The sequence below is a fragment of the Petromyzon marinus genome, chromosome 4 (assembly GCF_048934315.1).
Source record: "Petromyzon marinus isolate PM22_M1 ecotype Great Lakes invasive population chromosome 4, UKy_Petmar_22M1.pri1.0, whole genome shotgun sequence".
NCBI classification, from domain to species: domain Eukaryota; kingdom Metazoa; phylum Chordata; class Hyperoartia; order Petromyzontiformes; family Petromyzontidae; genus Petromyzon; species Petromyzon marinus.
Genome location: NC_133670.1, coordinates 11,283,090 through 11,297,619, shown reverse-complemented (window position 1 = coordinate 11,297,619; position 14,530 = coordinate 11,283,090). Strand labels below are relative to the sequence as shown.

General features: G+C 44.2%; 1 protein-coding gene across 4 annotated transcripts; it reads left to right on the top strand.

The window, feature by feature from the left end:
• The first annotated feature begins 5,948 nt into the window (after nucleotides 1–5,948).
• Nucleotides 5,949–14,125, top strand: LOC116938728 (nuclear envelope integral membrane protein 1-like). Of its 4 annotated transcripts, none has more exons than XM_032946260.2 (9): nucleotides 5,949–6,076; nucleotides 9,538–9,638; nucleotides 10,414–10,624; nucleotides 11,048–11,120; nucleotides 11,573–11,666; nucleotides 12,050–12,164; nucleotides 12,272–12,497; nucleotides 12,697–12,876; nucleotides 13,028–14,125. In XM_032946260.2, the coding sequence occupies exons 1-9, from the start codon at nucleotides 6,007–6,009 to the stop codon at nucleotides 13,212–13,214; spliced, it is 1,257 nt and encodes a 418-aa protein (XP_032802151.1). In that variant the 5' UTR covers nucleotides 5,949–6,006; the 3' UTR covers nucleotides 13,215–14,125. The 4 variants fall into 4 exon arrangements, with proteins under 4 accessions (XP_032802151.1, XP_032802154.1, XP_075912516.1 ...); XM_076056401.1 differs by having other exon boundaries at nucleotides 6,060–6,076; nucleotides 9,538–9,815; XM_032946263.2 differs by lacking the exon at nucleotides 12,697–12,876.
• Nucleotides 14,126–14,530: the final 405 nt, after the last annotated feature.

Sequence of the window (14,530 nt, the reverse complement as noted above, 5' to 3'; positions counted from 1 at the left end):
TGTCTTTGTGTGGGAAGTGAGAGGGTAGGCGTGTGTGTGTGTCTGTGGGGGAGGGTTGAAGAGTGTTTGTGTAGAAGGTGAGGGTGATTGTGTGGGAGAAGTGGGAGGGTGTGCGTGTGGGGAGTGTGTCCAGGGGGAATGGTTGTGAGTGGGGAGAGTTTAAAAGGTTTGCTGGGTGTGCCCGTGTGGGGAAGTTGGAGGGCAGCGTGTGTCCTTGCAGGGGAGGGTGTGCGTGCAGGGGAGCGGTGGCGCAGTGGTTAGCGCTCTACGCTACGAACCTGGGGGCCCCCAGGTCGATTCTCGTTCACGGCCGACACCAGTCACGAATATCTGAACCGGTGCTGGGCCTCCCCTAGGTCGACTCAGCCTCAAATGAGTACCTTACCTGGTGTGTAAACATCGCCTCCGGAGAGACAAAGGCGGCCGGGCGTGGTGCTGGCCACCCACCCCATCATAGGTGCTCGCTAACAGCACTTGCCCCCAACAGTCTGTTAAGATTATACGAGCGATATTTGTCTTGGGAAAGATAGGGCAGGTTGTGTGTGTGGAGGGGAGGAGACTGTGTGTGTGTGTGTGGTGTCGAAGTGTATTTGTGGAAGCGAAGAGGCGTGGGTTTGAGTGACTGAATGTTTGCTTTGAGAGGAAAGATATATGTGTCTATACGGTTGGAAGGGTGGAGGATAGAACACGTGGGAAAGGAGAGCTAATGAGTATCTGTGTATAGGAGAAAAGTGGGTGCTTGTATGTGTGTGTATAAGTGGACGGCCATAATACATGAGTAACCGGTGTTGTGTGCAAACATGTTTTTAGTTATGTGAGAAAACTGGAGAAGCTACAGGTAATTCATGGAGAACATCTGGAGAATATACAAACGTCACTCACAAAGGCACGCGAGCCAGGAATTGAACCCATTATGTAATTATTTCTGTGAGACACAAGTATTACCACTGGGCCACACTGCAGCCCTACGTGGCTACACGGGGGTCTTTTTTTCGTTGAGAGAGTTGGAGGGACGCGTATGGGGGTAACGCGGTGGCGAGATGTTAACTACCTCGCCTGGTATACAGAAAGTCATGGGTTCGATCTCGATTCCGACCCTGATGCTTGTATATTTGTAGTTTGCGTGTCTCTCTCCCCGTGAACGTGTTGATTTTTCTTGGGGTCCTCCGGTTTTTCCCTCTACATATACATTTCCAAATGATAAGCCACTTAATTGAGCTATCATTCGCGGCCAGGTCGCTTCTGATAAATAGCTACATATCTCAGTTAGCCTTTCCTGGTAAAATAATCAATAGTTAACTCATGTATTTGTGGTCTGTATGTCGAGGGAAAGTTTTTGGGTGTCTTTGTGAGTTGGTGTGTTTAGGGTATGTGGTATGTATAAGACATGCATATAATGTGTATCGGACATAGATGTGTGTGTCGGGTGGGAGAATGTGTGGGTGAGACTGTTGTGGGTGTGTGTGTGTGTTGAGGTGGTGTGAGTCAGGGGTTGGCCTGTCTATGATCCATCCTGGGTTTAACCAGGCTGGATTGTGTGAGGAGCTCACAAATCCTTGAAAGATGTGGACAAAGTCCCATCGATGGACTCCTCCGGCAGGCAAGGCTGCGTTGGCTGAGTCATGTACTGTAGCCCGCATGCCCAGCCACCGCATCCCTAAACAGCTTTTGTTCGGCCGGATCGAGGGGGCTAAACGGGCGCGGCACGGGCTAGAGAAGAGATGGAGTGATGTGGTGCAGGAGGACGTGGGGCTGAGTGGACTTGCCGATGACTGGTACCAGCGGTGTTAAGATCGGCCTCTGTGGAGGAGGCTCGTGAAGGACGCTACTGGGCAGTTGGAGGCAGTCGCCCTCCAACAACAACGGAGGGCGGAAGAGCGACGCTCACAACAACGAGCGGAGCGCCGGGTGGCTAAAGCACAGCAAGTTGGCACAGTAGGGGGCACAGGTGGTGCATCAGCCAGTCATCTCAGTCAGTCGACCCGTGGCACCTGGGTCTGCCCCGTGACCTCTTGCCAGCGGGCGTTCGACACTTCACGTGGCCTCAAGGTGCACCTGGCCTGGCACAAGCGTCGTGGTGACGTCACCGCCACTTAGTGGCGAATGGCGGTTGTTGTTGTTGCTAAGAAGGGGGTAAAGGTGCGTGTGTGTAGGCGGGACACGGATGTGGTGTGTGGGTGGGAAGTGTGTATGCTGGCAGTGTAGCATGGGTGTGTGTTCCCATATGGGTAAGGAGTCTGGGCGTGTGTATGGAATATCTGAGAAAATAAAATAAGAGAGTCTGCCAAAACGTTACAATTTTATTTTCTCGATCTCAGAGATAGCATGAACGTCTCGTTATTACGTTTTATTAACCGGTTACTTTGTATGACGTTGTGTGTGTGTAAAACAAATGTGTGTGAGTATATAGAGCATTTATTATTTCATATCGAGACAATCATAGGGAAGGGAAGATATCAGCATTAAGCTGCTTCTCCGTCCGTGGTATTTTCACCTCCAATACTTTCCGACAGCCAATCATTAGACCTTTAACTTGTCAGTCCACGCGCCTGTTTCTGATGGTTCATTGATCAGAAGTCAAAGATGCACCACATGCTGTCCTCAGCACATGATGCACACGCTGTCTGTATGCTACAGCAGACCTTACGGTGTCTTACATGACATCATTACAACTACCTGGTCAACATTATGAGTTTAGTAGGATTGGAAGGATGACAGTGATTGTAACAACTACCAGGGCATCTTTTTCCTCAATGAGTTGAGAAAGAATCTTGTCCTGTACACCTAGACGAAACTCGCGAAACTCCAAGTTGGTTTCAGGCAGGGGCTTTCCTCTATGTATGTGGAACTTCTTTCGCACCGTACGTAGCCAACCGTTCTAATCAGAGGTCCTGCACGGATGCCATGTGCTCTGCCTGGCACAAGCTAGGGGGTGACGTCACAGTCACTCAAGTGGCGTTGAAAAAAGCTGTGCGCGTGTTCAGGCCGTGTGTGTAACTGTTGGTATTGGTCTGTCGGAACTGTGTCTGTGACTGTGTGTCGGACGTGCGTGTGTGTGTGTGCGTGACTGTGTTGATTTGAAGTGTGCGCGCGTTACTGTGTGCGTATGACGGTGTAGATGTGTGGTGCACTTCGGTTGGCAAAGGCACCGGGGGTGACGTTACCGCCACTTAGTGGTGAAGGTCGGTTGTTGTTATTGTTTGGGGAGCCGTAGAGTGGTGAAAAAGTAAAGCCCATTCTTTGTTCATCATTTTGATACCGGCAAAAAGGGTGCCGTAGGTAGAGTGGTGGTTAGCGCACTGCCCAATGAGCCCGGAGACCCGAGTTCTATCCCCGCTCACGGCCAACGCCAGTGTCAATTATATTTATCTGAAGAGGTCCTGGGCCTCCCCTAGGTCAACTCAGCCCCAAATGCGTACCTTGTGCAGTGTGTAAACATCGCCACTAGAGGGAGACAGAGTCAACCGGGCGTGATCATGGCCACCCACCGCTTCGTGTCCTGTGCTGGCCTTCATAGACGCTCACTGACAGCACTTTACTCAACACTCTGTTAGAGGCTATACGGGGGAAGGGGACACGGCGGGTCTTTGTGGTTTGTATAGGACGTGTGTCACTGTGTGTGTGTGACTGCGTGGGAAGTATGTGTGAGTGTGTGGAATAGAGGTGCGTGGTTCGTGTGAGTCGTGTGCGTGTTGTGACGCATATGCGTGGGTGGCGTGCTGGTGCGCGTGTGCTTCGGTTTGCTCATACATTCATCACAATATCACATCTATCCACCGCTGAACAAAAGCCACCCATATTATCGCCATCCCTTATGGTCCCGCTCATGTATTACCTGCACATTTAAAAATATATTATTACAACTAAAGTATTGACTTTATTTCAGTTTTACAAAAGCATGAACGTAAATAGTTAACGCGTTAACCTATCTCAGGTTTGCTGATGACATTTACCCATTGTAACAACCAATGTTAATGAGCTACAGGAATTGACTGATTAAATAAAGATGAATCAAAATGTATGTACCGCAACCATCGTGGGACCTCATTTTGTCAGTACCAAATATGAGAAGAGGTTTTCCCCTTTTTTCTGTCAACAAAACAGCTGTGTTAAGATGTTAAAACACCAAACTGGGAATCATGTCTGCATTAACCACAATACTTGTGGTCAGAATGCAAACAAAAAACAAACTCTGATAATATATGCATTGTCTTTGAAACTGATTGGTCCACACCAGAGACAGCTTTTTTTTGAGCCGAGTCTCAAAACGGTGTTAGACCAGAGGACGCCTTTTATCCATTAGATGACTATATAGTACAGTGTTCGGTATTTTAAATATCATAATATACCCACATGCGTAAGGGGCCGTCCATAAATGACGTCACGCACCTGGGGGGGGGGGGGGTCAGACATTTGTGACGATGTGTGACGAAGGGGGGGGGGGGGTTGAGAAATGTGACGTCACATCAAAATGCGCAATTTTAAATAAATATAAACAACACGTTCTACTTAATTAAATAGATTTTTTAAATAAATGTTTTCTCCTACAACATCAGAGTGCAGCGCAACATTAAATACGCTATTTGAAGCATTTGGGGGGGGGGGGCAGAGCTTTGTGACGTCATATTTGAGGGGGGGTCTGACATTTTGTGACGTCGTGTGACGAAGGGGGGGGGGTCAAAAATCATCCAAAATATCGTGACGTCATTTATGGACGGCCCCTAATGCACAGTATTCATTGGATTCAGAAGCGCGGAAAACCACAGGGGAGTGGGAAGGCAGCTAGAACCGGCGCCAAGCAATTACCCAAGCTCTGTGGGCCTATATTTGGATGTTTGGCCAACTCCATGAATTAGTTCTTATATATGTGGGAGGATGCGTTGAGTAAAAACCCCACGCATGCGAATGGGCAGCAACAACTCTCAATCCTCGTACAGATGGAAAATAATCCACTTGCTATACTGCCAATTCATGACCAAGCCAGGAGGTGGTGTTTCACGTTTTCACTTCTAATTGTAAATAATTAACAAGTGGCCGTTGCCAAAGATCAACTGGTACTGCTTATCATGGCAACCGGCTACTGGTTCACAAATGTTTGGGTTTTTTACACGCTTTCATTTAACTCACTCTGTTGTTGTTGTCGTCGTCTTTGTATCCTCAAATCTTGTAACTCAATTTCAGCCCACTTCCCAATGTGGTATCGACTGCAAACTTGGTATACTTATGTCATACTGATGACAATACTATATTCTATCATAAAAAATAAAAACATTTCTAAACATTTTTTTATATGTTATGTTTCGGCTTGGGTCTCATTGTCCAACCTCAACTGACGTTGGCTGTAATTGGCCACGGTCCCCTAACGTTGTGGCAAGCTTCGGGGCCACTCCCTGGAGTCGTGGAGTTCTTCCATTACTAGTACATTTCATAAAAGCGTGTTTAAAAAAAGTTTTTTTTAAAAAATATTACTTATTTCGTCTTAGCCAGGCCACCAATACCTGAAGATTTGTTTACTCAATTATGTTTCAGCTTTGAAGATTAAATGTGTGGAATACTGTGTACGGGGACAATGGTAACATTGGGCATTGATAACAGGGGGGGCTCTCGGTTATAATAAAAATTATATATACAGCTCAATATTATTAATGGTGACTTTTCATGGTGGTCCAGATGTGTTGTAACCCCCATTACATTCTCTATAAACGTAATATTTTTTGAAAGGTTTATTCAAAACATAAAATAATACGCAGTAAACTCAACAAATGTGTCAGTACCACTGCCTCAAAAAGGGAGGGGTGTGTACACATACAATAGGCAACGTTTCGGGCAATGGCCCTTCTTAAGCATCTGCAGTCGTGCTTGCGAATCGAATTCGTGATGTTAGTCGACTCGATTAACCTCGGCGAACGCAAATCGCGACTCGATTCTCGATTGCTATAAATGTAAAATGGATTGCGGAATCGAGTCGCCGCGTATCGCACGAGAGGATCGATCCTCGCCGTCGTCATGGCGCAGTGCGCCCTGCTGCTGATCTTCCTCCTCTTCCTCCGCGTCTCTGCAGCCCCGGACGAACCCCGTACGCGCTTCTCGTTGTCACTCTTATCTCGCTCTCTCTCTCGCTCTCTCCACTCTTGTTGCTGGTGTTTGTTCATGCGTCGAGTTACAACTTTACAGTCGGCGCCGAGAGCCGGGGGCATCAATGGCCGTGAGATGCTGGCGTTAAACGTTCGCGCCTTTTACAACTGCGAGGGAGAAGTCGTCGTCGTCCCCTCTTTACGTTGTCCCCCTCTTTACCTTGCCCCCTCTTTACGTTGCCCCCTCTTTACGTTGTCCCCTCTTTACGTTGTCCCCACTTTACGTTGCCCCCTCTTTACGTTGTCCCCTCTTTACGTTGCCCCCTATTTACGTAGCCCCCTATTTACGTTGCCCCCTATTTACGTTGTCCCCTCTGTACGTTGGCCCCTCTTTACGTTGCCCCCCTCTTTACGTTGTCCTTTAACGGCGTGAGCAACAGCGATCGCCCGCCCGAGTGTACACCAACCACGGGCATCTCCGCCGCTAAGCAAGTGGAGGAGAAGGTGCCCCGTCATGTGCTGCGTTAGCGAATGTTTGCGCGCGCACACACACGTGTGTGTGTGCCCCGTGTCGTTCGCACACGGTGGTGCGGGTAGTGTTCACGTTTGTTTTTCATTTATTTTGGTATAGCCCTGTGAGCCATTCGGCTCTTGAATCGGGTGCCCCCCCAAGGCCGGTGCGCGATCGGGCGAGTTGTGTAAAGTTTGTGAGTCAAAAGTGACTCACAAGCAGGACGTCGGCAAAGCAGTTATAGGCCTCGTATGCTTGTTACTCCACCCACGTATCGTTTTGCTTTCAACGTAATTGTGCAGCGTTTTGTTTCGAAATATCGATGCTGTTATCGATTGTGAAGGTGGACGAATGTCGGCTTGTGTCTTCCTCTCGCGTCTCGATGCTCGCCATGGCCTGCCAAAGATGACATTGTTCAGTTCACCTGAACTTTCTTAACGCTTTCCCTGAGCACGTTGGCTTCCCCAAGATATTGATAGTCGTGGTTTTTGTCAGTGGCATATATAATGCACAACTACGGCAGACAATGTTCGTGTGTATTTTGATTAAGCGGGTGTAGAACTCAAAATATCCCTGGATCATCTTATTTGCAAGAGTAACCATGGTCACCAAAATGAAAAAAAGCTAAACAAATCTAAGTAGAACAATGAAGCAAATACAACGCAAACATCACTTAAACATTACATTGCCAGTCGTGTAGATTGTCTCGGACCGATTTTTTTAGATGTGTAAGAGTATAATTACAATAAGTTAAAGACAAACCGATATAGGGGGGGGGGGGCTCTTGTATTAAAATATAAATAGACGAGGATATACGTGAACTATATTTACACATGCTTCTCCCCTCTTTTGGTCTTGATATATTGCACTTCCAATGATGTCTCGATGAATATTTTGTACCCAAGAGATGGCAACAGTAGTCATTGTCTAAGCTCTGCTAACTATATTTCTATAGAGCATCGCATTTAAATTATTTCCTACTGATTACCTTATTTATCATATCACCAAATCAACCAGCATGCGCCGGATATCGTCAGATCTGCAGAGGAACCTGTACGGCAACATTCATTATCACTGTCCCATGCTCCCCGTCTTCACGAGCCCGCACGCACCAGCGTGGGAGTATCGTCAAATAACCCCCCCATGACCCACGGCGAGAGGAAGCTCTGATGCAGCAGTGGATTGACAAAAAAGGACTTGTACTCTCTGGTTCTTTCGGTAAAGTCACGTACCGAAAGAACCAGAGAGTATGGATTCCTGCAGTCACGAAAGCTTCAAATAAAAAAAAGGACTTGTGTACATCAATACAATTTTGATTTAAAGCTTTCGTGACTGCAGTAATTCATATTCTTAGCTCTATATATTAAAATATATTATTTTATTGTTTCCCTTCAACGTGACTTTACCGAAAGAGCTAAGTATATACATCAATACAAGTTTGTCATTCATACATCTCTGGTACGTAAAATATTTTGTACCTACGTGACTTTACCGAAAGAACCAGAGTATGGATCCCTGCAGTCATGAAAACTTCAAATCTATATTGATGTTCCTAATTTTATCCGATATGTATCCATAAAAGTGTATTCTAAATACTGTACAATCTTAGGTTTTCACAGGCAAAATTCAAGCTTAACTCTGAAGAGTAAACTGAGGATACTACTAACGTCGTGATTTGTTTTATTTTATTTCTACCTACGTGACTTTATACCGAAAGAACCACAGAGTGAGGAAACTACTGACATGTTGTGTTTTAGCTGCAGACAACAAGCTGCCATTGACTAATGTGCATTTGGTCCTTATCCAGGAGTGACCTAAGACACTTGACCCACAACTAATGCTAGCGATCAGCCTAAAAACTATACAGCCATAGAGTTGTAGAGTACAATAGCATATGTAAGATTGTATGCCTACCTTGCGTAATAAAATCTCTATACAGAGTGGTTAAAGTCATGCTTGTAATTTTTCTCACAGAAAATATATTTTTTTATCCAGAATTCATGACGGCAATGGTACCTGTTTCTCAACGTATTCTCCATCCACAGCACATTTTCCACCCATGTAAAAGTGCCTGCATGCCCAAAGCAACATAGAAAGAAGTGTTTCTTTGCTTAAAACCTATCAGGACACGTCTTCAGTTTGAGATATGATTGGAATCGTTGCCCACTCAAGTGCTCAGATTCTCAAAGATGGAAATCGCAGGGAGCCAAACATTCCCGGAACGCATTATCACCTGTGACGAGACCTAGATTCATAATCGCACACCAAAATTAAAGCATTTCAGTATGGAATGGAAACAGGATCTTTACCACCCAATTAATTCTGACACGATGATTACAGTACAATATTAATATTTATTATTCAGCCAAGGGCACCATTATTAACATTGTCTACTATACTCTTTGGTTCTTTTGGTAAAGTCACGTAGGAAAGCACCTGATGACGGACGCTTGTGTTGCGCCCGAAACGTCGATTTATTTTCTACCTACGTGACTTTACCGAAAGAACCAAAGAGTGGATTCCTGCAGTCACGAAAGCTTCAAATCAGGATTGTCTACTATTTTTACCTTCAGGATGTGTGCATCGCAATAAAATAAGAAACATCTTGGCCTACTGTCCAGAAAAATAGTTTTTCTCCAAGACAATGCTTGACCCTATACAGCCTATGCCACCACAGCCAAGTTGAACATCGAAGGTTTGGAGTTTCTCCCATACATCCAAATAGGTTGTTTCCTGACATTATTTGAGCAGAGACATTCTTCAGGCAATTGTGCATTGGCTCGGGAAGTTCTGCACTGTGGATGGAGACTTATGTTGAGTCATATTTGAGCTGCCATGTTCCTGGAATGAAAACACTTCGGCAAGCAAAAATCCAGGAATGACTTGAACCAACATTGAATATTTGAACATTGGTGTGCCTGTGGTGATGATGTGCTGTGTGTATCCTTGCAGGCATTTTGAAGATTGGCTCCGTTGAAGAGCACAATAAAACCCAGACGTTTTGCTTCACACCGGCTAAGTTACAACTAAAAGATATTTGGTTGACGATACATGTAAGACAATCATCACTTTTTGGTCTTACAGTAATTGCTCGTTTAATGCCGTAAAAATGTTTCCCAAAAGTGCCGCGTTAAGCAAAAACGTATAAAGCGAGGATTTACTCTACTGAATCACATTTGCACTAGAAAATCTGCCTGCAGTCATCCCATGGCAGGACAACTGAGATGATGGTACGCCGCAATGTACTGTATAATACCGCTCAGCCACGCAGTCGTCAACCACTCAGAACCCGTGTTGTAATGGGCACGTTCTGCGTTGTGCGTAAAGTGTTCCCCCAATAGAAGAACCGCGTTATAGCGAAAGTGCGTTGCATGAACACGCATTAAGCAAGGGCTTGGCGTATTTTGTGTTAGCGTTGGGAAGAGTGAATGGGGAAGAGTATTATGCTTAGAAAAAGGGCTGATCAAATGTCAGCAGGTTACATTAGATACATTGCAGTCGATTACCAGGTCTTCCTTAAATACAGACTTTTGGTCACAATGAGCTCTTCGTGAAAAATAAGCTTTATATTTATAATACTGTACCTTGAATAACCATTTGGCTTGAAAAGGCATGGTTAAAATGTCCAAAAAGCACAAGTGTAACTCATTTAAAGTGTTATTCAATTGCAGTTAAACCTCCAGGCACATCCCAGTAAATCGAGAAATAATCTTCAGGCATAATTTTCAAATTTAATTTTCCCATATTTCAGAGGTTCAATATTTTAACCAGCTATATAGGTTCCATGACAGCAGTAGTGTGGAGTTGTGAGCCCATTCCACTTCCCAGGTGGAGGTGAAGGGAAAGAATGGTGACGTGAAGTTGCTGATGGGGCACAATGCCACGGAGATTCAGCAGCAGGTGAGCAGCTGGCATAGCTGGATGTGGAGACGGGTGAGCAGTGGTTCCCGAGATGTCTACCACTACTTCAACCTCGCCAACCAGACCTGCTTCTGCGTGGAGACGAGCGGCAACTATGAAGTCAAAGTCATCCGTACCGGTATGTGACACTTCTTTAGGGAGAGTATCTAATACAATATGCTTTAGAGTAATATGGGTCTGATTCATGTGTTGCACAAACTCATTTTCCTTACGCTTTTTGGTGGATCAGTCACCCAGTTTACAGATAATGGGGGGGGGGGGGGGAAATGGCAATTATTTAGAAAAAAATATTGGCATTTGTTACAAACTCGTGAATTATGCCTGTAGTGTGTTTGTGACCTGCATTATTTAAATGCTTTGAATTTGCATTATGAAACATACAATTACTTCCAACTGTTAATATTTCCATAGCATGTGTCATGGGGTTATTTCATATCATTTCACCATGCTGGTCAAAAATGAGTTTTAGGATTTTTATTGTGTTGTACATTTTATTGTAAATTCCATTGCTCTTACAATGTGTATGTTTTTGTTTTTTCAGCATTTAGTTGGAGGTTAATTGGCATTCTCCTCTTTGGAATGATTCTTTTCTTCTATGCTGAAAATCTTAGTAGGTATGCATCTTAATGCTCAATGCTTGGTGTTCCTTGTTAACCAATGTATATTATAGCCAATGTTTGACTTATGCAGCATTGGATAATATCACTTTGAGCGTGCTTCTTTTGCAATTAAATATTCCTGGTAGTTTAAGAGCAAGAAAAAAAACACCATTGTTGCTACAGCACACAACATTTACAACCAACGAATCCAGTCATGTACTGATACTGGTGCTAAAGGATCACAAAATTTTGCTAGGTTTTTGCCACACATTTTAAATATTTTGAAATAATGTTAACTTTAAATCAAAGTTTTCAGTTGGTTGTCAAGCTTAACAGTCCATTTTAAGACGTCAAGATTTTTTGTTAGGAACTGTAAAACACAAATTGGAGGCTTTACAGCTGTAGGAGTGTAGCAGCTTAGTGGCCACGGTTGGGTCATCTCACAGCTGTTCGTCATGTACTTGCAGGAGTGCGACATTCTTTTACTCATCGGGTGTGCTGTTGGGGATTGTGGCATCACTGCTCATCATCATCTTTGTTGTTGGCCGCTTTCTTCCCAAGGTTTGTTGTTGGAAGAACATACACGTCACGTGACAGCCACTGGGTGCATAGAGCGCACACAGCTCAATTATTTGTATGCCATAATTTACAAAAAGTGCTTTGTGGTCCTAAAATTGCATGGAGTGTAGATTATACACGATGCCATTTTGAAATTTACGTCAATTCTCCCACATCACAGTTAATATAAATTGTTCTTGCATTGTCTCGAGATGCATAAAATATTGTCTTCGCACATTTTGTAACAGTGCTTGGGGTGAATTATCGTTTTGACAGTACCAAGGCGGACGTATGCTCTCACTGATTGTTATGCAAGTGAATTAGTGCTTGAAAGGCAGTAACTTATATAAACATAAAGATGAATTGCTGGCTTGTTGCCATTACAGAGGTCGAGTGTTTACGCTATAATGGTGGGAGGATGGTCCGCTGCTCTTTTTGCAATGCAGTGGACTTACCGCCACCTGGGAGAGTTGCTTGCTGATCACAAGATGTATGTTGCTGGTAAGTACACTTATGAAATATAGTCCTCAAGTTTCTTGATCAAACCCCACTCTTGTGAGAATAACTTGCATTTGGATAAGGGCCATGCTTGTAACATGTGAATGCAGGCTACCTGGCTACAGTGGGCTTTGTGAGCTTTGCTGTCTGCTACCGGCTGGGACCTGTGACCAACGAGCGGAGCCTGCACATCATGACTTGGACACTGCAGCTGCTGGCCCTTTTGTTCATTTACAACGGCACGCAGATCTCCACAATCTCTTTTGCTATGGTGCTGGTTGCCATTGCCATGCGCCTGCTTCACTACCCAGTGAGTGCTGTGACATGGGTGTGCAGGTGAGAAATTATAATATGCATCAATAAAGGTTTCCCATTGTGGACAGAAACGTGGTAAATTATAACATCTATGTAATCATAACGCACTGATGAAAAGATAATTTGTAAATGTTCTTAGTTTATCTTCACATTTGCCTTGGGTTTTCTAAGCTTGTCTTCTCCGTTTTATCATGGGGACAACTGTTTGGCCAAATTACAGAAAAGTTGGGTATAAGACACCTTTTAAGCATCCCCCTGAGGTGCGTCTGCTGACGGAGGAAGAGTATCAACAGCAGGGTGAGGTGGAGACTCGAAGAGCCCTGGAAAATCTCCGCGAGCTTTGCCACAGCCCTGACTTCCATGCTTGGAAGGCTGTCACGCAGCTCAACTCGCCAAGACGGTAAAGAGTCACTCCCCTACATAAATCACAACCAGTGGCACAGCATTGCAGGAAAAGCTTGGCCATTTTCCAATCGGTGTTTGATATAAACCCATGTATCTTTTATATCGCAGATTCTCTCAGCAAAATAACTATACTTTTTGTACTTCAGGTTTGCAGATTTCGTGGAGGGCTCCCCACATCTCAGCCCACAGGAAATGTCACTGCACAGTCAGCAGTACAGCCATCCATGGGAATTAGAAGATGAGTGGTACAACTCATTCAATGAAGATGAGGGTGAAGAGGAAGCCATCTCCAACCACCTCAACCACTCAGCCCGACAACCAAACCAAGATTGAATCTTGCAGAAATGTTTTATGTGTTAGATTTTAATGGGTTCTTCTTGGCGTATGTATATATTGCCTTTTTTAGATGCCGTGTTAACATTTTCGATCTATGAGATGCCAAAAAATCTGGTATATTCAAGTCGTCTGTTTTATTCGTGGCGTGTTTCTCACGTACGACCATTCAGTGTGGATGCTTGATGTGTGATTGTTAAACCAATTATGACATGGATTTAGCCATATAAATTCTGAGAATGCATGCTGCACACCTAAGTTAAACCATCAATTCAAGATTAAGCATTTTGGTATTGCTAAAAGTATTTTTCTATAGTGAGACAGATGAGCTTCCACTATCCCAGGTGAAGGAATGTCCACATATTATACCTTTCTGTATTGAGATAATACTGTTCTGCTGGTAACACTTTACAATTCTAAATCTGTAAGAGCAAACTAAATGTACTTGTACAACGTTAAATATGCAGCACAATTGTATGCTCTTGGTATAAATGTACATATTGTATTGTGGTGGATTTCCCAAAATACTTGCACTGCTGGTCACACTTGCACTTGGTTTTGGTGAGCTCTAACAAGATTATCGGCAGGTTTGAATTGCAGTACTCCCTCGTATTCATTAACAATGTGGTGCCTTGTAAAGCTTGCATAGTTTAGAAACGTGCCTTTAAATATGCTCTGTTTTGTCATCTTGATGACGAGTGTAATTCACCTGACCTCATTTGAGGCAACATTACAAATACTTCTCCAAGCATGTACATAGGGGAACACATTTGTTGGCCGCTTGCAGTTTTATTTTTCCTACTGAGTCGAGTTGTAAATGTATAATCGCGACCTGTGAAATGTGAGATTTTTATTAGTTTTATACAATTTTTACTGCTTTGCTTCGTTATTAAAGTTAATTAAATTGGGAAGGTTTTGGAATGTTTTCTTCTAACTGCGGGTTAATATACCCTGTCAGGAAATTATCATCTTGATCTTATCTTTTGTAAGGGTCTCTACATAATAAACTGACAGCCGTTGCAACGGGTATGGTCACAGCCCATTGGCCAGCTGTCAAGATGCAACGGCCGGCACATCCAACAACCATCTCCGAGTTTTAACACGTAGGCTTTTGCGACCAATATCATCCATAACCATCTGCTAGTGCGATTGTATCACCAGTGCTCACTACATTGGTGGGTTGGGAGTGGGAGGTGCCAATTAGTGGAACCGTTCGAAACTCGGCCCGGGAAATTTTAAGAGATGAGGGTCGGTTAAAGACCAATTCGCGTTGGATTTGTTGAAGGGCAAGAAGTGGCTGAGATGATTATGGAAGT